Source organism: Phacochoerus africanus, chromosome 1, assembly GCF_016906955.1.
Source record: "Phacochoerus africanus isolate WHEZ1 chromosome 1, ROS_Pafr_v1, whole genome shotgun sequence".
NCBI lineage: Eukaryota > Metazoa > Chordata > Mammalia > Artiodactyla > Suidae > Phacochoerus > Phacochoerus africanus.
This window is the reverse complement of record NC_062544.1, coordinates 178424670-178448694: the sequence shown is the minus strand read 5'-3', so window position 1 is coordinate 178448694 and position 24025 is coordinate 178424670. Positions and strand designations below refer to the sequence as shown.

Below are 24025 nucleotides of genomic sequence, written 5' to 3'. Positions count from 1 at the left end.
GAATAAAAGCACATTAATAGTTAACAAAGCTACAATATGATATACGAATGAAGTCTTGCATTAAAAAAGTACTTAGATTGTATTTACAAAAGAATCTCTATCATTAATTATTCAGCATTTGGATTTGACCAGAAACCAGACCATGACTTTATAATGCTCTGTTTAAATGAACTACTTAATGTTGTAATGAACACTCAGTGTGGTGAGTTCAATGAATTTTGGACCTGGAATAATACAACAGTTTTTCCAATTTTTCGATCAATGGACAGCATGTAATGTTAGTTGGAATTTCACATATATGCTTTAAAATGTTTACTTAAACCAAAAATTTTACATCTCAATTATTTTATATTCTAAAACTGAATGTAGTTTAAACCAATGCATTATTCATAAAGCAAAGACATCAGGAAAAACAAAGCTGTGCACTTATTTCAAAGCCATTTAATTGCTAAAACATACCATATTTATGCATGCAATATTTGATTGTGTTTTTCTTAAAACACAAGCTTGTTTTTGTCAGATCAAGATACGCCAAAAATTCTACACCAAACATTTTTGTTTATAATTAAAGCAATCATCAATCCAAGGATTGTCATCCATTTTATTTCATCTCTACATCAAAAAAAAGTAATTTAAAAAAATTTTAATTCCCTTGAAATGATAAGATAAATGAAAATGTAAGTGCCTTCACATAATAACAGTAAGCTGACCCTTTGGGAAATGGTTGACTTTCTCAATACAAGGTATTCAAAGCTCATTCAAAAGTGTTCATTTAGAATGCAGATATCAAAGATGATGCAAATGTTCAAGAGAAAATTAGAACTTACCAGATGTTCTAATCCAGCTTTGATGTTTCCAGATTCCCTAAAATAGAAGAATAAAGTTTTAAATAGTTGCTAAACCCTTGTCTGCTATAATTTATGTTTACCTCAAAAATATTTTATAAATCCTTATAATTTTTAACCTATACCTGTCCTAATGTTCATAGGAATACTGTTTTAAGGACAGAACAAGTTCCTTGGGGAACAGATAATTTATTTATATCTAATAGTAGTATTACCACTAAAATTGCTCTTCTTCTAATAGAAAGGATGTTTTAGACTTTTCAATATCAGTGGAGAACAAAAAAAAATCAAGAATATTATTATTTTACTATTTGCACACTAAATTTCACAGTAAATTTTTCATTCGTTTTTTCAACATTAGGAAAATGTTCAAACATACAGATTCTATTCACCATCTAGAGTATACAATTGACATTTTACTATATTTATATTTGTTTTAGAAAATATCCATCCATCAATCGTTGCATTTATATATAAAGAATGGGCACATTAAGAATGTTTGTGAGAAAAAAGCTAAATAATTAAATTTTAATTTTTTTCTGCCACTAATTTTATTAACTTAATACCCACTAAAAATCAGGACCTAAGACTCTTGTAATATTAAAAAGCAAAATATAACCAATGGAAGCACAAACATCAAATATCATGATATATTTTAAGTATTTAATTTTTTACTTTTCACTTTTAAAAAGACAGCTGATGGGAGTTCCTGCTGTGGTACAGTGGGTTAACAACATGACTGCAGTGGCTCGGGTCACGGTGTAAGTTGGGGAGGTGTGGGTTCAATCCCTGGCCCAGCACAGTGGGTTAAAGGATCCAGTGTTGCCATAGCTGCAGCACAGGTTGAAACTGTGGCTCGGATTCAATCCCTGGTCCAGGAAGTTCCATATACCATGGGTGCAGCCATTAAAAAAACAAAACAAAACAAACTGCTGATGAAACTAGAAATACAAATAACTGTGCAATAAGCAAAGACAATTTAAACACACATTTGGTGAAAAATGGCAGGTAGTTGGATATTTTTCCTGATTTCAGTCAATGCTAATTTATTAGTGACAAATGGACTTTTACTTTTCTTACTCTGATCTGATTTTAATTGTCATAAATGCCACTTCCTATTTTTAACATAAAATTATGCCTCTACCACACTGCAGAAAATAATTTTGAAACATCCAACAACAACACTGTACTTGTGATGTTTAATCCCCTCTTTCTTTCTCTGAAGGGGTCCCAATTTTCTTTTTATTGTTTCCTTTTTTTTTTTTTCCCCAAAAATATACTTGACTGTTTCCTTTGTCTTGCTACACCATCTCCCTAATTCCCCTATCTTTTCCCTTTGGATTCGCTGATTAAAAACTATACTCATGGCTTTCAACCTTTGCTCTCACTGTACAGCTGTTTAGCATCCTGGGAATAAATTCCATTGTCTGCTGATGAGCACTCATCTTTAGCCTTTCTCTTCTCTGCTTTCGCTCCTGGCAATCTTAGCAATACTATATACTGAATGTTTAAAAATTTAAGGATTTCTGAAACTCATTCTCTGGATATAGTCCTAATGACAAATGATAGAAATAAACTGCAACAAGGTATCAGAGAAGTACAATAGCTACATAAATAATTTTTAATTTCATTACTATAAAATTAATATATTTATTGAAGCTGGAAGTCAGATGAATCTTTTAAGTTTTACAAGGTCATTCTCCGATAGCCATTTGTGTAATTTAAAATGTAAACAAAAACAATAATATATACAGTGAAACATCTGACAGTGTAATATGTGTGAATGCGTGTGTATACACACTGTAATAAAATCTTCCTATTACTGACTCCCATTTGTCAATCATTAATAATGGCTATTTGTTTTGTCCTTCTAAAGATAGTCTATGCATGTGCGTGCATGTGAGTGTGCATGAAACACACGTTTCTCACATGCACACGTTTCTCTTCTGTTTGTTTGTTTTTTTTTAGCCCAAACAGAAACATGCTATATACACTGTTTTGTATCTTCACTTGACAATCTATCTTAGAGTTTATATTGCATAAAACACATCTATTTTCATTTCCCCCCTTTGGCAACATTGTCACATAACGGTTATTATTAGAAAACAATGCTTCAGTGTAAAAGGACAAAAATGCTCTGATTCAAAGTACAAGTCCATAATTTAGTATCTGAAACTATTAAGGCTAGACATGCTTCATCAGAATATTCTGGATTTTAAGAAAGGTAGTAAGGTGCATATACTGCATGTCATAAAACACCGACAGCAAGGCTTGAAGTAGCTTTTCATCATCAGACATATTAATAATTCTGAAAGAAATACATGAATGTCCACACAGTAAGATAAACAAAGACTATAAATGGACTCATTTCAGGGTAGGTTTTGCTGTCAACTGACTCTGACACATACTTAAGGAAAAATATCTGTTTTCTCAGCTATTTGCATTCTGGAATCAAGGATAAGAAAATATTCTGAAAGAAAGAAAGAAAGAGAGAGAGAGAGAAAGAAAGAAAGAGAGAGAGAGAGAGAGAAGGAAGGAAGGAAGGAAAGAAGAAGGAAGAAGGCAAGGAGGAAGGACAGGAGGAAGGAGGAAAGACAGAAAAGAAGAAAAAAGAAAGAAAGAAAGAAGAAAGAAAGAAAGAAGAAAAAGAAAGAAAGAAAGAAAGAAGAAAAAGAAGAGAAAGAAGAACGAGAAGAATCGCTCGTCCTCCCCCTTCTTCGAATGATTTCCGTCTTCCTCCAGGCTTCCTAGAAAGAAACAGAAAGAAAGGGAGGGAAGAAGGAAAGAGGAAGAAAAGGTTGGCTAGGCTTTTGTTTTGTTATGTTTCCAAGTGATTCCTTAAACTAAGTGATTTTAGGAAATATGCATTTTTGAATGGCATGCTGAAAGAAAACTCAGCATCATCCTTGACATATGCCCTTTCCTTCACTACCAAATGCAAACAAATGTAATCAACTACAGGGTCTTGGCTATTAAACCCCCTTAATTATCATTTAGATTTAACCACATCTTTCTATCCTCACAGCTACATCTTATTTTAGAGCATCATCTTTTCTCTCCCAGATTACTGCAAAGCTTCTTAATGGGTCTCAATGACCCTACCTTGCCCCAGAATAAAGCAAGAACTTTCTAAAATGTAAGGTTGATTACATCAATTCTCTTCTTATAATCCACCACATCCCACTAGACTCCAGGTTACTCCTTCCCAGTTATCTTGTCAAAGCTATGTTGCATGGAAAGTGGCAGCAACAGCCATAAAAACTACTAACCTTGCTTCAATCATCACTGAACCACTTGCTCTCTCTACCTGAAATGTTCCTTTTCTCCCAGCCTCCTCTCATCTGCCTCATCTATCTAAAACAGAAAAACATTCTTCAGGATTCAACCTAAATCATACCTTCACTGAGGAAACCTTCTCTTTTCTTCACAAATTAAGTGATGAACTCTTCTCATGTGTTCATGTCACAAAGTTCCCACACTTTATTATAAATACATATTTACTTTTCCATTGGCAGCACTAAAGTGAAAATCTTTGAGGACATGGATTTTTGCATCTTTTTAACTTTTATATCCCAGCTTCCAATACAGTGCCTGAATTAGAGTATGTATTCAACTAATAAAAGTCTGACATCTGACGGAAGACAAACTTGAACTGAATCAGTGGCAACCACCTCAGGTCTCTCAGGGTCCAACCCAGGCCCATACCACTCAAAGAACAAAAGCAACTGCAACATTGAGTGGTTTGAAAGAGTAGTATTGAAAGTTGTGTGTATGTATGATGGGTGGTTGTTTTGCTTTGTTTTGTTCTGGATTGTCTTTGAAAGAGTAGGAGGACACAATGGAAAAGGTGGCTGACTGAGTCCAAAGTAGAAAATTAACATGGAGGAATAAAAGCGAAAGCCCAGACTTTCACCTCTCCCCTTAGATTAAAATTATTAGCCAAGGCAGCTGAATGTTGCAAGAAAATGAAAGAGAAATCCATAAGGAACATTTTTAGATCCCTGAGGTATATAGGCACAGGAACAGAAAAACAACAAATAAAGCCAGAGAAAACAGAATAAATTGAGCAAGAATATAAGCATAATAACAGATTCAAAGATAAAGGAAGATTTTTAGAAAATAAGAAAGTTGTGAAAAAGAATCAAAATGAGATAATGAGTATTAGAAATACAATAGTTTGAAATAGAGAATGGTAGTTCTCTTGTGGCTCAGTGAGTTAAGATCTGGTGTTGTCACTGCTGTGGCTCTGGATACTTCTGTGATTGCAGAAATTCTCCCTGGCCCTGGAACTTCCACGTGCCATGGGTATGGCAAAAAAAAAAAAAAATAATAATAATAATAATAGAATTCAGAGGATGAATTGAAAGGACAAAAGCAACAGAGAGCTCCCACTGTGGCTTAGCAGGTTACAAACCTGACTAGTATCCATGAGGATGCTGGTTTGATCTCTAGCCTCTCTCAGTGGGTTAAAGATCCAGCGTTGTGGTGAGTCACCTGTGGTGTGGGTCACAGAACACAGCTAGGATCTGGATTTGCTGTTGCTGTGGTGTAGACTGTCAGCTGCAGCTCTGATTCAACCCCTAGCCTGGGAACTTCCATATGCCACAGGTCCAGCCTTAAAAAGCAACAAAACAAAACAAAAAGGACAATAGCTAGAGACCAAGGATGGATCAGTGAGCATGAAACTGGGTAGAAGAACTCTTCCAGAAGACAAAAGAAAGGGATGAAAAGACAGAACAAGAGACAAAATTAAGAACAGGAATAGAAGAGTGAACATCTATGTAATATGAACCCTAAAAGGAAAAAGTGAAGACAAAATTAAACAGAAGAAATATTTGAAGAAATAATGACAAAAATTTCCCAGATGGAAATATTCAAATCTTAGATTGAAGGATACACAGAACTTTGAACAGGATAAAGAAAAATTCACAGCAAATCATATTATAAGGATGATTAAAGACTATCACAGATTGAGAGAAAAGTCTAAAAGTTTTAAGAAAAAGCATACTCTTCCATAAAGGTAAAATAATACTGACATCAGATTTCTCAACACTAATGCTAGAAAATGGAGTTATTAATTACCAAAGAAACTTTTTTTAAAAGGATTGTGAACCTAGAATTTACATACAATTAATAAACTATTACTTAAATTAACAGAAAAAGAAATTTTCAGCATGCAAGGTCTCAGGAAATTCACCACACAAAAATATCATTCGAAAAAAAATTTTGAGGAATGTAATGCAAAAAGAAGAGAAATAATTTTGGGAAGAAGCAACAAAATAAAGGCTGGCATAGAATGTAGTAATTACGGTAATCTAAGTAATCAATGACGAAAAAGAAAACTAAAGAAGGGTCACCCATAACAATCTAGAATTAAAATGTCAAAGAAAATTCTTAAATTGGGTAAAAAGCAAATCCAGAAATGTGTGATTCATAATGATACATAAAACAAGAAGATTCAGAAAGGTTTCCAAAAGAGATAGTAAAATATTAACCAAGCAAACATGAACCAAAAGAAAGCCGGAGTCGTGCCTTTAATGACAAATATATTTAAGCCTTCCCCCTCAAAATAATTTTGATATGTATATATTTTAACATATATATATTTACATAATAGAAGGACATTGTAGTCTAGTAAAAGATATAATAGATCAAGCAATTTGCATTGATATCCAGCAGGTTTGCATATTCATAAAGCTTAATATATATCACATATTGGGACACCAAAGCTTCAACAAGTTCTTCATGAAAATCAGTTTTGTTTGACTTTTGGCAGAAAGACAAGGAAGGGTGGCCATCTCAAAACAACACAGATACAAGCATGAGTATACAAATACTACATAAGACAGCATGACATAAAATCTTGGCTCTAGAAGCAAAACACCTCAACTCAAATTTAAGCCTAATTGCAAAACAGCTGAATGAGACTGGATAATAATACAACTTCTCTGAAGCTCAGATTGTTCACCTATAACATCAAATTTTATAATACTTGTTTACTTAGCACATAAGGCTGTTGTGAAAAAATAAACAAGATAATGTATATGAAAGTATATTATAAATTGTAATGTGCTATAGAAATCTATTATTATAATAGATATTTCCGTACAGAAGTCTTAAAAGTGGTTCCAAACATCTTAAAGATTTTTTTTTAAAATTGAGAAGCAAAATTCAAGATGTTGACAGAAAGATTCTGCAACAAATGGTATAAAGCCTGTCCTCTTTAGTGGTCTGTCTCTTGGGTTGTCCCTGTCATGACTTCATCAATATTTGTGCAACTCCTTTTGCCCTGTGCTGAAAGCAGACTTAATTCAATTATAGGTCTCAAAACTGATAAAATGGTCCTGAAGTGGAAAATGGGAAGAGATTATTGGCAAATGAATAAAGATTTGTATCGAACTAACACACAGGAGTACAGCAGGTCTTTTTTTAATCATTCCCTGTCTTAAATCTTCTGGGAAACATGAGTTTCCCTTTCCCTCATGCAGCACATCGATTTCTGAATTAGACTGCAATATTAAATAATTAATATACTTGCCATGATTGATGTTTTGCATTAGTTGAATATTAGGTTATCAATCAAAATCCACTTGGTTTAATGTAATAATATTGAAAAAGTGTCATGGGCTGTTCATCCAATTTGTAGTTGAGGCAGCACAGATAGTTATGTTGGCATAACACGAGGCTCTAAAGCAGGAAATGCAGTGGCTCAACATGTATGAGGCAGACATTTTGAAACTAACTGGGACAAGGCTGAGGTTGTCTTAAATAAACCTTGTGGCACCTGTCAGTGTCAATGTTAGGTCTCCTTCCATAAGAGAATGTCATGCATCAATCATACTATACAAGGCAAGAAAAAAATTAAAATAAAGATATTGATTTATCTTTGTGGCAGATTTCACTATTTTGTCAAAGGAAACATGCTCTAAATCCAAAAATCGTTGCTATTATAAAGCTTATATCCCCTTAAGAAATTTCTAAACAAATAGATTAAGATTTTTAGATCTGGTCTTACTAGGAAGGGATCAACTTTAAAAAAATATAAGAACAAATTATACCAAAGTGATCATTCAGGTTTTATAATGCTCTAAGTTGATCAGGTCATGAAGCCATAATTAAAAATGATATTTATTTTAGGAAAACAGCATTCGTTTTGATGATGGCACTCTCCTTTACTCCCAATATTTTGTAACAAAACTGTCAAACTTTTAGCTTAGAAAAAATTGTAATTACTTGCTTCTCCTAGTAAAAGGAAAATTTTCTCATCATTTCCAATTAAATCAATCTAAAATATATTGTGGATTTATGAAAGTAATATTTTATAACAAATTAAATAAACAAAAAACATCCAAAAGAAATGTGACTTTTTTGAATGAGGAGAAAAGTAACAAAATAAACATAAACCAAAAACCATTTCATAAGGCAAGCTAAAACTCCATTGAATATTTAGCTATAAAATAGAAACCATAATTCATGTAACTAAATGAAGCAGCATTAAAGTCTCATTTCACTGACCAAGAAACAAAAGATTAGCTATATTTATAATCAGTAACATATATGTATTAACACACATAAAATATCCACACATATAAAAATCACGAAAGAGTAATGCTTAAAAAATAAAAAATTTTACAGATTTTTTTCATGACCTAAGCATACTATTCACTTATAAAAGATTACTATGCTGCAATTTTCTACACCTATAGGAGACAAGATCACTGTTTATTTTGTACTCTTTCATAAAGCAGAAATCTGTATGAGCTGGGGTTTTTCATAGATGCAATCAAGGGTTTTAAAAATCCTAGGTTATAAGTTATAAAAATATCTGCATCTCCTATCTCAAACAATAATTGATAAATTTTTACTTGTATAAGATCTTTTCTGTTATGTATCAAATGTTATTAATGAAAATTCTGATAATATATAAATCAAAGAAAAACTTTGGTTCAAATTCCGACTGTACTACTTAATAACTTTGTCAGGATATACACCTTCTCTAATTTGCCACTCCTAAATTCAAGTCAAGGATTTAAAAGATATCAACATGTATACAGAAGTCAATAAATACTGGTTCAATATGACATTAAATAAAAGACTGAATGACTTTATTCTACTTTCTAAATCAAGAAATATCTTTTTTAACAACCTTAAAATCTGCTTAAACTGTAATACTTATAAATGAAAGTCAACCACTTTTCAAGTAAATACATATAAAGAGTTTGGCCCAATGGCTAGCGCATCCAATAAAAATACCATGTATATACTGATATACGTACACTCTTCGATCCTGATCTCTTTGAATGGAGGTAAAATTAAAAAGTGTGTTGAAAAAAGTAAAGAAAAATAATTTCTTAATTACTTTTTTTTCCACATTTTAACTCTAATAACAAAAATACAGAACATCACACTAAGTTCCAAAAAGATCTTCCTGGTGAGTTCCCATCATGGCACAGCAGAAGTGAACCCAACTAGTATCCATGAGGAAATAGGTTCAATCCCTGGCCTCACTCAGTGGGTTAAAGATCTGGCATTGCCTTGAGCTGTGATGTAGGTCGTAGATGTGGCTTGGATCCTGTGCTGATGTGACTGTGTTGTAGGCAGACAGTTGCAGCTCCAATTTGACCCCTAGCCTGGAAACTTCCATATGCCATGAGTGCGGCCCTAAAAAGAAAAAAAAAAAAAATCTTCCTAGAATTCTCAATTCTAACTTAACAAGTTTAGTTAGAATTCTCAGCATTTTTTGGTTAATTTTAAAAATTATAGTTGATTTAGCATTTTTCTCCTTTGGAAAGTATCTTGTGAATCAGTGGCTCTAAATGTATATTCTTAGGTTTACACAGTTCAGAATGGTAGTTTTCAGATGTCTGTATTTTACACATAGTTATTGATCTAATTATTATTTGCAATAAATTCTGGTCCAGGTCTTATAAATTATTTGTACAGACAAATATATATACTACAATTCCTGAATTTTATGTGCATTGTTCTCTTTTTAAGATTCTTTCATTAATTTTACAAGTTTAAATTAAACATATTAAATAGCTGAGGCCTTATGATACACACTGGGCTTATTCCAATGGGAAGTTGAATATTTCAGTTGGTATGTATCAATTAAGTTATTCACAGTCATTAAAGTAAACAGGTTCTAAAAGTCACAGAAAGGGGCTACAAGGGGAAGAAAAGAGATTGCAATATTTTTAAAGTTATGCTCTAGATAACAGTATCAGATGAAGAAAAACTAAGAGAATTTATTACCAGTGTATCTAATCTAAAAGAAATGCTAAAAGGAAGTGCTTCTGAACAAGGGAAATTATACCAAAAAGAGACTTGGAACATCAAGAATGAAGGAAGAGCAACAGATATATTTATTGAGCATCCTCATAACTAGACTACGTGATAAATTCTGAGTGGATAATAACAACAAAATAAATAAACATCATCAGCAAAAAGTACAAGTATTAAGATATGGTTAGTATGGCCTGGATGTTTAAACTGTATTGTCAAACCAAGACTGACATGTGAAATAGTTAATGTCCATGCCAGCGAAGGAAAATGCATGCAAACATGCTATCTATCTGCTATTTCCACATGCAGGACTAAGGTTCATAATCGATGACAATCCTCTTTCCCACTGAAGCCAGTTGCAGCTCAAGAATCTCAACACAGTGCTCGAATGACTACCAGTTGTCTGCAATTAGCAGGAGATGCAACCCATTCATAACACCCCCCTTCAATCCCTGTTCTTGACCTAGTTCAAGATAAGTTTAAAAAAAGGAAAAATTGCCACATGTGTTATAGTGGTTGGGAAATATTTCAAAGAGGAGGGGTAATTTTAGCTGGATCCTGAGAGATTGATTGCATTTGAGAAGAGTGGGTAAGTAGAAAAGAAGAGGCAGGAAAAGCAAGCTCAAAGGTCACAAATGACCTATTAGAGGTCAAGCAAGGAGAGTAGCCTGCACAGAGTAGATGTATTAAAAGGTCATACTTCTTTCAGTCTTTAATTATAAATTTTTATTATGTTAACTTTTCAGGGCTATCATGTATGATTGTGTATGCTGTTCATTATGTATGTTTTTGAGGGGTGGGGAGAGAAAAACCTAACAGGGCAGTAAAAGCTAAAAGCTATATGCCCTGGCCAAGAAGTGCATCCTGGGTGTGGTACTGCACCCAAGGGAAAAAGGGACGTCTTTTCCTAGTAGCCACAAAAGTGCCATGTGGACTAGTAGGCCTGAAAATAATAAATGCTTATTATAGAAAAATTCAAAATTACATCTGGTTCTAATGAAGAAGAAAATAAAAATCATCTGAAATCCCACAAAGATAACATGTTTTAGTTTTTTCCTCCATTCTTATGTACACAAACACACCATTTTCTCACAAATATGGTATCATAGTTGATTTCACTTATGTACACAGCTTCCAATTTTCACTAATTATATATTATAAACAGCTTCTCAGGTATCAATAAATATATAAACATATAAGTGGTGCTGGGAAAATTGGACCACTACATGCAAAAGAATGAAATTACAACATTCTCTAACATAATAAACAATAATAAATTCAAAATGAATTAAAGATCTAGATTCTATATACTGCAAAACCAGTTACTATATAACTTGTAGAGGAAAACATAAATGAACATTTCTTGACATAAATCACAGCAATATCTTCTTTCCATATCGTAGAGTAATAGAAATTAAAACAAAAACAAAAATAAAAAGAGATCTAATTAAAAGCTTTTTTGTACAGCAAAGGAAACCATGAACAAACAAAAAACTTACAGAATGGGAGAAAATATTTGCAAATGATGTGACCAACAAGGGATTAATCTCCATAATATACAAACATCTCATACAGCTCAATATCAAAAAAAGAAACAACCCAATCAAAGAATGGGCAGAAGATCTAAACAGACATTTTTCCAAAGAAGGCAGACAGATGGCCAAAAGGCACATGAAAAGATACTCAATATCGCTAATTATTAGAGAAATGTAAATCAAAACAACAATTAGCTATCGCCTTACCCTGGTCAGAATGGTCACCATCAAAAATTCTATAAAATAATAAATGCTAGAGTTCTCGTCGTGGTGCAGTGGTTAACGAATCCGATTAGGAACCATGAGGTTGCGGGTTCGGTCCCTGCCCTTGCTCAGTGGGTTGCCGTGAGCTGTGGTGTAGGTTGCAGAGGCGGCTCGGATCCCGCTTTGCTGTGGCTCTGGTGTAGGCTAGTGGCTACAGCTCCAATTCAACCCCTAGCCTGGGAACCTCCATATGCCGCAGAGTGGCCCAAGAAATAGCAAAAAGACAATAAATAAATAAATAAATAAAATAATAAATGCTGGAATTGGTGGGAATATAAATTGGTACAGCCACTATGGAGAACAGTATGGAAGTTCCTTAAGAAACTATCAGGTGATCCTACAATCCCACTGCCGGGCATGTATCTGGAGAAAACCAAAATTCAAAAAGATATATGCATCCCAATGTTCACTGCAGCACTACTTAAAATAGCCAAGGCATGGAAGCAAGCTGTCCATCAACAGATGAATGGATAAAGAGGAGTGGTATACATGTACAATGGGATATTACTCAACCAGATAAAAGAATGAAATAATGCCATTTGCAGCAACATGGATGGACCTATAGATTATCATACTAAGTAAGCCAAAGTCAAATATCATATGATATTGCTTATATGTGGAATCTAAAAAAAGATACAAATGAATTTATACACAAAACAGAAACAGACCCATTGACATAGAAAACAAACTGATAGTTACCAAAGGGAAAGGGAAAGGGAGGGATAAATTATGAGTTTGGGATTAACATACATATGCTACTATATATATACTAGATAACCAACAAAGACCTACTGTATATAGCACAAGGAATAATACTCAATATTTTGTAATAACCTATAAGGGAACAGAATCTGAAAAAGAATATACATATATCTAAAAAAACAAATAAATTTGCCGTACACCTGAAACTAACATAATACTGTAAATTAATTATACTTCAAGAAAATTAAACAAATAATTTTTACTGTTTATATATTATTCTGTTCATAGGTATACAATAGATTAAAATATCCATTATTGTTGGACATTTGAGTTGTTTCCGATTTCTACTTCTAAATAAAACTAGAATGTAAAAAAAGAATAATTATTAGATTTAAAAATTATTTATGAATTTTGCTATGTTTATTTCACTTGGAAGACTGGGGTATATAATTTTAAAGGGGAAAATAACATACATATTTCATCTAGTGCTTAAACCCAAATAATTTAATTTATATATTTATTATATTTACATAAATATAAATTTGTATTCAACTATAATGAATCATTATCATTTAGAATATTTAAGTACAATTAAATATGTCTCTACTTTCAAAGAAGTCCATTTTCATAAGACAATGTTCCAACAGCTTCCTAAAGGCAGTACCTCCCTATAGGTAAAACAGTCGACAATTCCAAATAGAAGATAATAAATACATATAAGTCTTCTATTAAAGTCTTCGGCTGTAAAAAACTGAGAGAAAATGCAACATACGTATATTTTTCCCGAGAAAAGGAAACTTTCAATAACTCAGAAATTTATTATTCAATTATTAAAGCCTCTTGATGCTTTTCCCCTTCCTTCTGATGTTCTCCTTTGTAACAACACTGATAATTTAAAAAGAGATAAAAGTATGATTTTAATCTGGTGAGTGCCTAATAGTGTTATGAAATAAAACTACTGTACTAAAATTCTTTCTTTTCTTAGTGAATCAAAATAAACTCCTCAGCCTACAATTAAAGATTCCTCTCAAATCAAACTATTTGAGGAGTTCCTGTCGTGGCGCAGTGGTTAACGAATCCGACTAGTACCCATAAGATGCGGGTTTGGGTTCGATCCCTGACCATGCTCAGTGGGTTAAGGATCCGGCGTTGCCGTGAGCTGTGGTGTAGGTTGCAGACACAGCTTGGATCCCATGTTGCTGTGGCTCTGGCATAGGCCAGCAGCTATGGCTCCGATTCGACCCCTAACCTGGTAACCTCCATATGCCACGGGAACGGCCAAAAAAATGGCAAAAAGACAAAAAAAAAAAAAACTATTTGACACTTCCTAAAGACCTTTTTGCACTCCTCAGATCTTAATTCTTTGGTTGTATTATCTATGTGAACTGAGTTTCTTAAAGATTTCACCTCTAAAGAAATATTGAACAGTATATGTCAAGCACTGTATTAAATGATTTACAACAATTATCTCAATTAATCCATATAAACTTTAGTATAAAATGAGATGATTATTATCCCTACTTTGAGATAACTGAGGCTTATATAATATTAATTTATATATATTATATACCAAATCTTAATCCATTTATCTGTCAGTAGACATTTAGGTTGTTTCCAGGTCTTGTCTACCGTGAACAGCACTGCAATGAACATAAGGGTGCATCTTTTTGAATTAATGTTTTGTCCAGATATATGTCTAGGAATGGGATTGCTGGATCATATGGTAGTCCTATATTTAGTTTTCTGAGATATCTCCATACTGTTTTCCATAGTAGTTGTACTAATTTACATTCCCAGCAACAGTGAAGGAGGGCACCCTTTTCTCCCACACCCTCTTAAGCATTTATTGGAAGACTTACTAATGATGGTTATCTGACCAGTGTGAGGTGGTACCTAATTGTAGTTTTGATTTGCATTTCTCTAGTAATTAGTTATGTTGAGCATTTTTTCATGTGCCTGTTGGCCATCCATATGTCTCCTTTGGTGAAATGTCTATTTAGGTCTTCTGCCCATTTTTCAATTGAGTTGTTGGTTTTTCTGTTGTTGAGTGGTATGAGTTGTTTTTAAAAATCTCAAATAAACAAGTTAATCTTACACCTAAAGCAACAGGAGAAGGAAAAAGAGACAAAGCCCAAAATTAGTAGGAGGAAAAAAATCATAAAGATCAGAGCAGAAATAAGTGAAAGAGAGAAAGAAAACAATAGAAAAGATCAAAGAAGCCAAAAGTTGGTTCTTAGAAAAGATCAACAAAATTGATAAATCTTTGGCCAGACTCCTCAAGAAAAAAAAGGGAGAGGGCTCTAATCAATGAAATTTGAAACGAAGCAAGAGAAATTACAACTGATTCCACAGAAATACAAAGGTCATAAGAAACTACTATAAGCAACTGTATGCCAATAAAATGGACAATCCAGAAGAAATGGACAGTCTTATAAAGGTACAACCTATCAAGACTGAACCAGGAAGGAACTGAAAATATGGATAGACCAATCAAAGTACTGAAATTGAAAATGTGTGTAAAAAACTATCAAAAAACAAAGTGCAGAACCTGATGGCTACACAGTGAATTTTATAGAACACTCAGAGAAGAGTTAACAAATATTCTTCTTAAACTCTTCCAAAAAATAGCAGAGGAAGAAACACTCCCAAGCTCATTCTATGAGGCCACCATCACCTTGATACCAAAAGCGGACAAAGATACCACAAAAAAATAAAATTACAGGGCAATATCAGTGATGAACAGAGATGCAAAAATCCTCAACAAAATATTAGCAAACTGAATACAAATATGTATTATAAGGATAATACATCATGACCAAGTGGGATATATCTCAGGGATGCAAGGATTTTTCCATATCTGCAAATCAGTGTGATACACCACATCAACAAATTAAAAACGAAAACCCATAGGATTATCTCAATAGGTGTGGGGAAATCTTTTGACAAAATTCACCACCCGTTTCTGATAAAAACTCTCCAGAAAGTGGGCAGAGAGGGAAACTACCTCAACATAATAAAAGCCATATATGACAAACCCACGGCTATCATTCTCAATAGAGAATAACTGAAAACATTTCCACTAAGATCAGGAACAAGACAGGGATGTCCACTTTCACCTCTACTATTCAACAAAGTTTTGGAAGTTTAGCAATAGCAATCAGAGAAGAAAGAGAAATAAAAGGAATCCAAATTGGAAAAGAAGTAAAACTATCACCGTTTGCAGATGACATGATACTATACTTGGAAAACCCTAAAGAGACTACCAGAAAACTGTTAGAGCTCATCAATGAATTTGGCAAAGTGGCAGTATACAAAATTTATTGCATTTCTAAATGACTATACTACCCAAGGCAATCTACAGATTCAATGCAATCCCTGTCAAATTACCAAGGACATTCTTCACAGAACTAGAACAGAATGCTTTAAAATTTGAAGGAAACACAAAAGACCCCCCCAAAAAACCAAAGCAATATGGGGGTGTGGGGGGGCAGAAATGAAGGAATCAGGCTCCCTGGCTTCAGAAAATATTACACAGCTACAGTTCTCAAAACAATATGGTACTGACATATAAACAGAAATATAGATCAAGGGAATAGGATAGGAAACCCAGAAATAAATTCAAGCACCTATGGTCAACTAATCTATAACAAAGTAGGCAAGAACATACAGTGGAATAAAAATAGTTTCTTCAATAAGTGGTTCTGGGAAAACTGGAAAGCACATGTGAAAAAAGGAAATTAGAGCACTCTAACACCATACACAAAAATAAACTCAAAATGGATTAAAGGTCACTTTAATTTAATGCATTAAATATAAGGCCAGATACTATAAAATTCCTAGAAGAAAACTAGGCAGAATGCTTTTTGACCTAAATCACAGCAACGTCTTGTTTGATCCACCTCATAGAATAATGACAATAAAAACAAAAATAAACCTCTGGGATCTTATTAAACTCAAAATCTCTTGCAGAGCAAAGGAAATCATTAAAAAAACAAAAAGAATGGGAGAAAATCTTTGCAAACTATTCAACAGACAAAGGCCTAATATCCAAAATATATAAACAACTCATACAACTCAACAACAACAAAAAACAAACCCAATAAAAAAATATTTCTTTTTCTTGTCATCCTTACATTTGTTATTTTAATTTTTTAATTTTTAATTAACGTATAGTTGATTTACATGAAAATGTTCTTATGGCATACTGAGTGTTTTAAAGGAGCCTATTATTGCACAGTATGACATTAGAAGTGTTAAAAAAGATTTACGCTCACATGCATATAATGTGGGTACATATGTATGTGTATCTATGTGCAACTGAAAAGTTATAAGCTAAAATGTTAAGAGTATTGAACAGTGGAATTTTGAGCGATTTTTATGTTCATTCTAATGCTTTGTTATGTTTTCTAAAATTTCTTCCATGAAAACACACTATATAGTTGGTCTAATTTCTTTAACATATTTTTAACAAAATCCTCACAGCAGCTCTATGGAGTAGTATATTTTCCTCATTTTGTAAATAAGAGATCTGCTTATATTAGAGAAAGTAACTTAAAGCAAGAAAGACGGTCAAAATTGTTATATCTGCATCCAAAGCTCACAGTTTTCCTTTTCCAATGTAAGTGCCACCTGCTACATAGGTGCCACCTGCTACATAAAATAAGGCTAGGTCTGTATTTAACCTACACTTAGCATATTCTATGTATCTTTGAAAAAAATTCTTGCTGTGTATATGACTGTTATCTTCAGTGTTCACTTTATAGACTCAGTGTACATTTTTGTTCACCTTTAAACTCTCTACAAGTGTTTAATACCAATAGAATCTTTCTAAATTTGGTATATGAATATGTAAAGTATAGATGAATTAAATTTAGAGTTGGAGAAATGTGAAGATAGAATAGAGCTAATGGACATAGCCATGTCCATAACGCATGTGAAAAATGGAAATGGTGACCCCTTCAGTAACTGATTTGGATTGGTCCAAGTTCTGCCACATTTCCAGCCTTCCCTCTTTGTGTTAGTTTGGGTTCCAGTCACTTCACACCAAAATTCCTCCAACACTCTTCTCCCTAACATCAATGTCTTCAAACCCCAAGTTCATGTCCCTGCCTGCTTTATGACCTATAATATCTGGCTAATAATTATCTACTACAATTCAAAATGTACCTCTTCTCAGACCAGTCTATTATAATTTCTACGTGTTTTTTTTTTTTTTTTTGCTCATGCACTCAACTACCTAAAACGGTCTTCCTCTTCCTAGCTACAACTTCAAATTCTATATATTTATTGCACAAGAACCAAACTCCCACTTCTGCAGTGTTCATAATAATCTCTTACATCTCTAAATTCCTTGGCATTAAGTGGATAAGTCCTAGGAACTTCCAAGTATCCTAAGTTGTGAATGCAGTAATACATGTAAAGTGCTTAGAAGATCACTCTTAGCCTATATTAATAATTATTATCAACATCATTATAACTATTCAGAACCTTTATGAACATTACTCAAATCATTAAGGTCAGAAGGAAACAAAGCCACTGTGCAATACAGTGCTGAGCAGACAGTTGGCCTCACTGACCAGCTAAGTGACATAACTCCTGCACATCATCCTGTACATATGCCTTAGCATTACGCCACATGAAAATTACAAGTTCTCAATGTAGGCAAAACATTCTCTGACATCAATCTTACAGACGTTTTCTCAGGTCAGTCTCCCAAAGCAACAGAAATAAAAACAAAAATATATCAATGGGACCTAATCAAGCTGACAAGCTTTTGCACAGCAAAGGAAACCATAAAAAAAAAGAAAAAGACAACTTACAGAATGGGAGAAAATAGTTTCAAACAATGCAATGGACAAGGGCTTAATCTCTAAAATACACAAACAACATATACAACTCAACGGCAAAAAAGCCAACAACCCAATGGAAAAATGGGCAAAAGACCTGAATAGATCTTTCTTCAAAGAAGATATGCAGATGGCCAACAAGCACATGAAAAAATGCTCAATATCACTCATTATTAGAGAAATGCAAATCAAAACTACTATGAGATCCCACCTCACATCAGTCAGAATGGCCATCATTAATAAGTCCACAAATAACAAATGCTGGAGAGGGTGTGAAGAAAAGAGAATCCTCCTGCACTGTTGGTGGGAATGTATTTCGGTACAAGCACTACGGAAAATAGGATGGAGGCACCTTAGAAAACTATACACAGAACTACCATATGACACAGCAATCCCACTCTTGGGCGTATATCCAGACAAAACTTTCCTTAAAGAAGACACATGCACCCACATGTTCACTGCAGCACTATTCATAATAGCCAGGACATGAAACCAACCTAAATGTCCATCAACAGATGAATGGATTAAGATGTGATGTACACACACGCACACACACACACACACACACACACAATGAAATACTCCTCAGCCATAAAAAAGAACAAAATAATGCCATTTGCAGTAACATGGATGGAACTAGAGACTCTCATACTAAGTGAAGTAAGTCAGAAAGAGAAAGACAAATACCATACAATATCACTTATATCTGGAATCTAATATATGGCACAAATGAACCTTTCCACAGAAAAGGAAATCATGAACATGTAGAACAGACTTGTGGCTGCCAAGAGGGGAAGGGGGAGGGAGTGGGAAGGAGTGGGAATTTGGGGTTAATAGATGCAAACTATGGCCTTTGGAATGGATAAGCAATAGGATCCTGCTGTATAGCACTGGGAATTATGTCTGGTCACTTGTGATGGGGCATGATAATGTGAGAAAAAAGAATGTATACATGTATGTGTGACTGGGTCACCTCACTGTGTGGTAGAAAATTGACAGAATACTGTAAATCAGTTATAATGGAAAAAATAAAAATCATTATTAAAAAAAGAAAATTACAAGTTTTCACAGGCAACATAGGCCTCTTTTGAATAGACAGAATATTAAATCTGTGGCTACCAAGGTCAACTGCATTGCTCTTATAGAAAATTCTCCAGTCTAGCACTTACACATTTAGTACTTATTTTATGTGACTTCTATGTCTATATCCATACACCAAGTTTACAGTTTAAGTTAACCTTCTCCTTTGTTACCACATGAAGCTTTTTGATAAGTTTAGCTCCTTGGTGTGAGACATCAATCAAATTAGAACTTTCCCAAAACTATACATTAAAGATAAAAGTCTTTAGGTCTTAGGATAAGGTTAACTAAAACAACTTATTTACATATCACTAATAGTAGCTAATATTCACAAAATTAGAATTGGAAGGTTTCACTAGGAAAAGCCTTGAAGTAAACAGGCCAACAAAGTATTATATATGCTATGTCAGAATTCTAATTTCATGAGGGTGTTTTTTTTGGGAGACTATGAGGGTAGGGAAGAGGTAGAGGCTGTGGGTAGCAGAGTCCAGGAAATACTTCACAGAGAGGTGATGCATGAGATTCCTTCGGACAAAGGCCACTCCAACCACAAGGGCTAAGGAATTAGCTCCTCTCATTTTTACAAGGACCTCATTCAATTATCTGTTCTCTTTCTCCCACCCTGTACTGCTACCAGGAAGCAAACAATCAAAGCTTTATTCACCTAATTATAACAGTGCAATCAAGAGGCAGAAAGGAGCATTTGTTCCCTAATATTCCATTTTCCCCTCAGAACAGCATGGGTGAGGGTTAGGTGGATGCACTAGGGCAGCAGGCTAGGGGTAGGGGGATGGAGGTAGAGGGGTCCATTTCACTGCTGAGGAGCCCAGAACAAAAGGCTTTGCCGCCTTATGGACCAGTGAACCATGGGGAGAAAAAGGGGGAATGGCCAGAAATGGAAAAGAACAGAATTAAAAGTGCAGAAAAGTTCTTCAGATTCCAATAAGGAGGCCTCTGGATGGAAGCACTGGGCTTGGGGAAAAAAATGCTTTATGGTTGGGTCTAAAAGATCACACAAAGAATTTTGGCCTGGAGCTGAACTTTTCAGCTACCACTCTACTTACAAAACCTGCTTCCTCAGTCAAACTCTCTGAAAAACTACACACACTGTGTTTCCATATTCCTACCTCCTACCAAATCCAAACTTTACTCTTGCTGAAGTCTTTAGTGGTTTCTCCATGTCACCAAATCCAAAGGCCTTTTATCATCCTTGTCTCATACTCTTCTCAGGAGCATAAGACACTGTTGAACACTCTCTCTTGCACAACCTCTCCTAGCTTGTCTTCTACGATATTACACAGTTCAGATTTTTTACCTTTTCTCAAAAAAAAACCTGTCAAGTGTCCTTTGTAGATTCATGTTCCTTTCTCCAGCCATCAAAGGTTAGCACTCCTCAAGGCTTGGTCCTAAGGCCCTCATCTGGTGCTATGCTTTCTTCCCAATCCATCTTGTCCTCATGCACAGCACTGATGGCAACCCATAGGGATATAACAACAGCAATAAAAAAAAATTCATAGTCTTCAGAAGCTCCAGATCCATTTATTCAGTTATCTATTTGACATCTCTATTTGGATATCTCAAAAATCAAAAACAAAAATATATACTCAATGGGCCCAAAAGTGAACTCTTATTCAAGTTCTTCCTCTAAATTTAATTCTTTTCAGTTATTTATTTCAAAAAGAATTCATATCATTTATCCTGTTGCTCAAGCCAAAAACCTAGGAATCAACCTCTTTATTTTTTCTCTCTCCCTACATAGATAAAGCACCCCTAATTCCTACTGATTCCACCTCTTGAGTAACCACAGAAACTATTTATCTCTACTTATCAACGGCCACCATCCTAGTCTAACCACCATCATCTCTGGCTAGTCTATCTTAATTCCCTCTTAATTTTCTTCCTTACTTCCACTATTGTTTCCCTCCCATATGTCGACCCAAAAAGAGATAGACTAATCATGTAAAAATGGATCACATTATTTTCCTGCTCAAAACTCTTTAATGCCTTTTCATTGAAGCCATCATGATGGCCCTCCTGCCTACGTTGTTTAGTCACTCAACTATTACTGATCACTACCTTTGAACCAAATTCTGTGCTAGCTATCAGGGATACTATGAACAAAGCAGACTGCAAAGGTTACAAGGAACTCACAGACAGGTATGAAACACACACAAGTTACACACAAACATCTAAATTAGTAACTGTGACATGCATGACATTAAAAGTACCTAGAAGATAGAATAATAGGAATGCAATATCTAGTTTAGAAGGTCAGGAATTCATTTTCATTCATTGTTATGCTCACGCACTACACCATTCTTCTTCTTTCTCATACATTTTAAGCTACCCAAAATCTGAATACTATTCCAATTTAGGGTGAGCTCTGAATCCAAAGTAATCCAAACATAGGAAGACAGGAATTATTCTATAAACTCTGAATAAAGAGTAAATTAAAGAACACGAAGATTATTCTAGGTGACAGTACTAATGGAATTACGAGTCCAGTGGCAGCAATACCAGTAGTGATGGTGGTGCCAGTGCCTGTATATTAAGTACACTGATATCATGGTATGGCTGTCTTGACTCCTGATCATTTTCATAACCTGGTTTTCCAGAGTGCCACTGAGTACATAAGCTACCCAACAGTCCTACATAATCTATTTTTGTTTGTTTACTTTCAGTCTTTTCCAATAGCATCTAAGCTCTGTAAGGACGATTTCCTTGTACACAGGAGGGAACGGAATATGGTTAAGTCCTAGAAACTTGAAATAGGCTTGAGTGTAAGAAAAATTTTTGTTTTCTCTAGTCCATGTAAAGTGGAAGTAAAAAAGAAGAGTCTTCCAGGAATTACTTCTCACCATAAATGGTTTTATATTCACCTGCATAAAATAAAAAAAATATTAAATTCATGGGCACTTTCCACCACTTATTTATTAGTGATATTTCTGGGGCAATAGAGAATTTAAACTGCCAACTCTTGAGCTGCAAGTCCAAATCAGGTGTCAGCAAACTATGGCCCAAATACAGCCTGCCACCTGTATTTGTACAGTGCAGGAGTCTGAATAATTTCTACATTCTTTGTTGGAAAAAATAAAAATAATATTTTTTTATAAGTGAAAATTATTGAAGTTCAAATTTTAGTGTCAGGATTTAAAGTTTTGCTGGAACGCAACCACACTCATTCTTGTATCTATTTCTATGGTGGCTTTGGTGCTATGACAACAGTTGAGTTGTGACAGAGATTATATGTGGCACTCTCATAGGTTTGCGCTGCTGATCAGAGCACAAAAATCCAGTGATGCAGTATAACTTAACAAGGTTTAAGAGCTTCATAAATTGCTATAATGTAACATTTAATTTTTGTTTTAATACCAGTGTATACCAGTCATGTCAAAAAAAAGAAAAGAAGAAAGGGGGTACTTCAGATGACATCCTTGTAAGGAACAGTGAAGCGTAGAATGTTTTATCAAATTAAATGGCAATGCATTGTGTTTATTATATAATGACACTACAGCTGTGCTGAATGAATACAATATAGGTTGACATTACAAAACTAAGCTGTCTTCCCAATATTTCCAAGACACAGGAAAGCAACAGTCAGAAAAAGTAGATCATTTAAAATGGTGTATCTCATTGCAGCAGTTTCTTCACAAAAATAAAAAATACAAATGAGTTTCTGAGGGGTGTATTTGTTAGCCGATTGGTGAAAGCAATTTAACAATGATGAATTGATTAAGCCGTATTTGACTGAAGCAGCCAAAGAAATGTGTCTGGAGAAAGTAAACTTGTTTAAAACTATTAGGCTTTCAGCAAGAACAGTTGCTTGAAAGTAGAGGACATAGGGAGTATCATCAATAGTCAGAGACAAGGCAAATAATTTTAGGTGGTTTTTTTTGGCGCTAGATGAATCCACAGATGTTAGTGATACTGCTTAGTGCTGTTTATTTGAGGAGTTAGTACTGAACTTGAAGTGACTGAAGAATCACAGCCTCTGTGAATAGTCTACACAGAACATGAGACTACTTTCATGAAAATTGAGGAACTAATTTGGTACAACCTAATATGGAATCTGCTGAAGATATGTTAACATATGATGGTGGTTAAAAATATGTACAGAACCAAATGAGACTTAGTTGGAAAAATTTACAAAGCTTGTAAAAATGTAAGCCTATGTGAAAATTTAAAGCCTATGGTTATTTGCTGTATTATTTATCAGTAAACACTTTGTGAAAACATTTGAATGTATCATGTGCTATTGAAATAGTAGTGTCAAGACCAGTGAACCTCATTTATCATTTATCATTTACTCTTGTGTATTTGTCCATTGTCAGATTTGTGAATTTCTGATTGAAATAAAAGCTGAATATCCCGACTGCTCTAATACATAGCATTTGGGTGTCTTAACAGTGGTAAAGTTTTACTGTGATTTTTCATGGGAAGGCTCAAGAATGAAATTTTTCTAAATGAA

The 24025-nt window shown here is 34.2% G+C and overlaps 1 protein-coding gene across 1 annotated transcript in view; it reads right to left on the bottom strand.

Annotated features, from left to right (window-relative positions):
- RSRC1 (arginine and serine rich coiled-coil 1) overlaps positions 1-24025 on the bottom strand; it is a 449666-nt gene that overhangs the window by 245998 nt on the left and 179643 nt on the right. The window contains exon 7 of the mRNA XM_047752433.1: positions 828-864. Coding sequence (XP_047608389.1) covers positions 828-864 — 37 coding nt within the window. The remainder of the gene's footprint in view (positions 1-827; positions 865-24025) is intronic.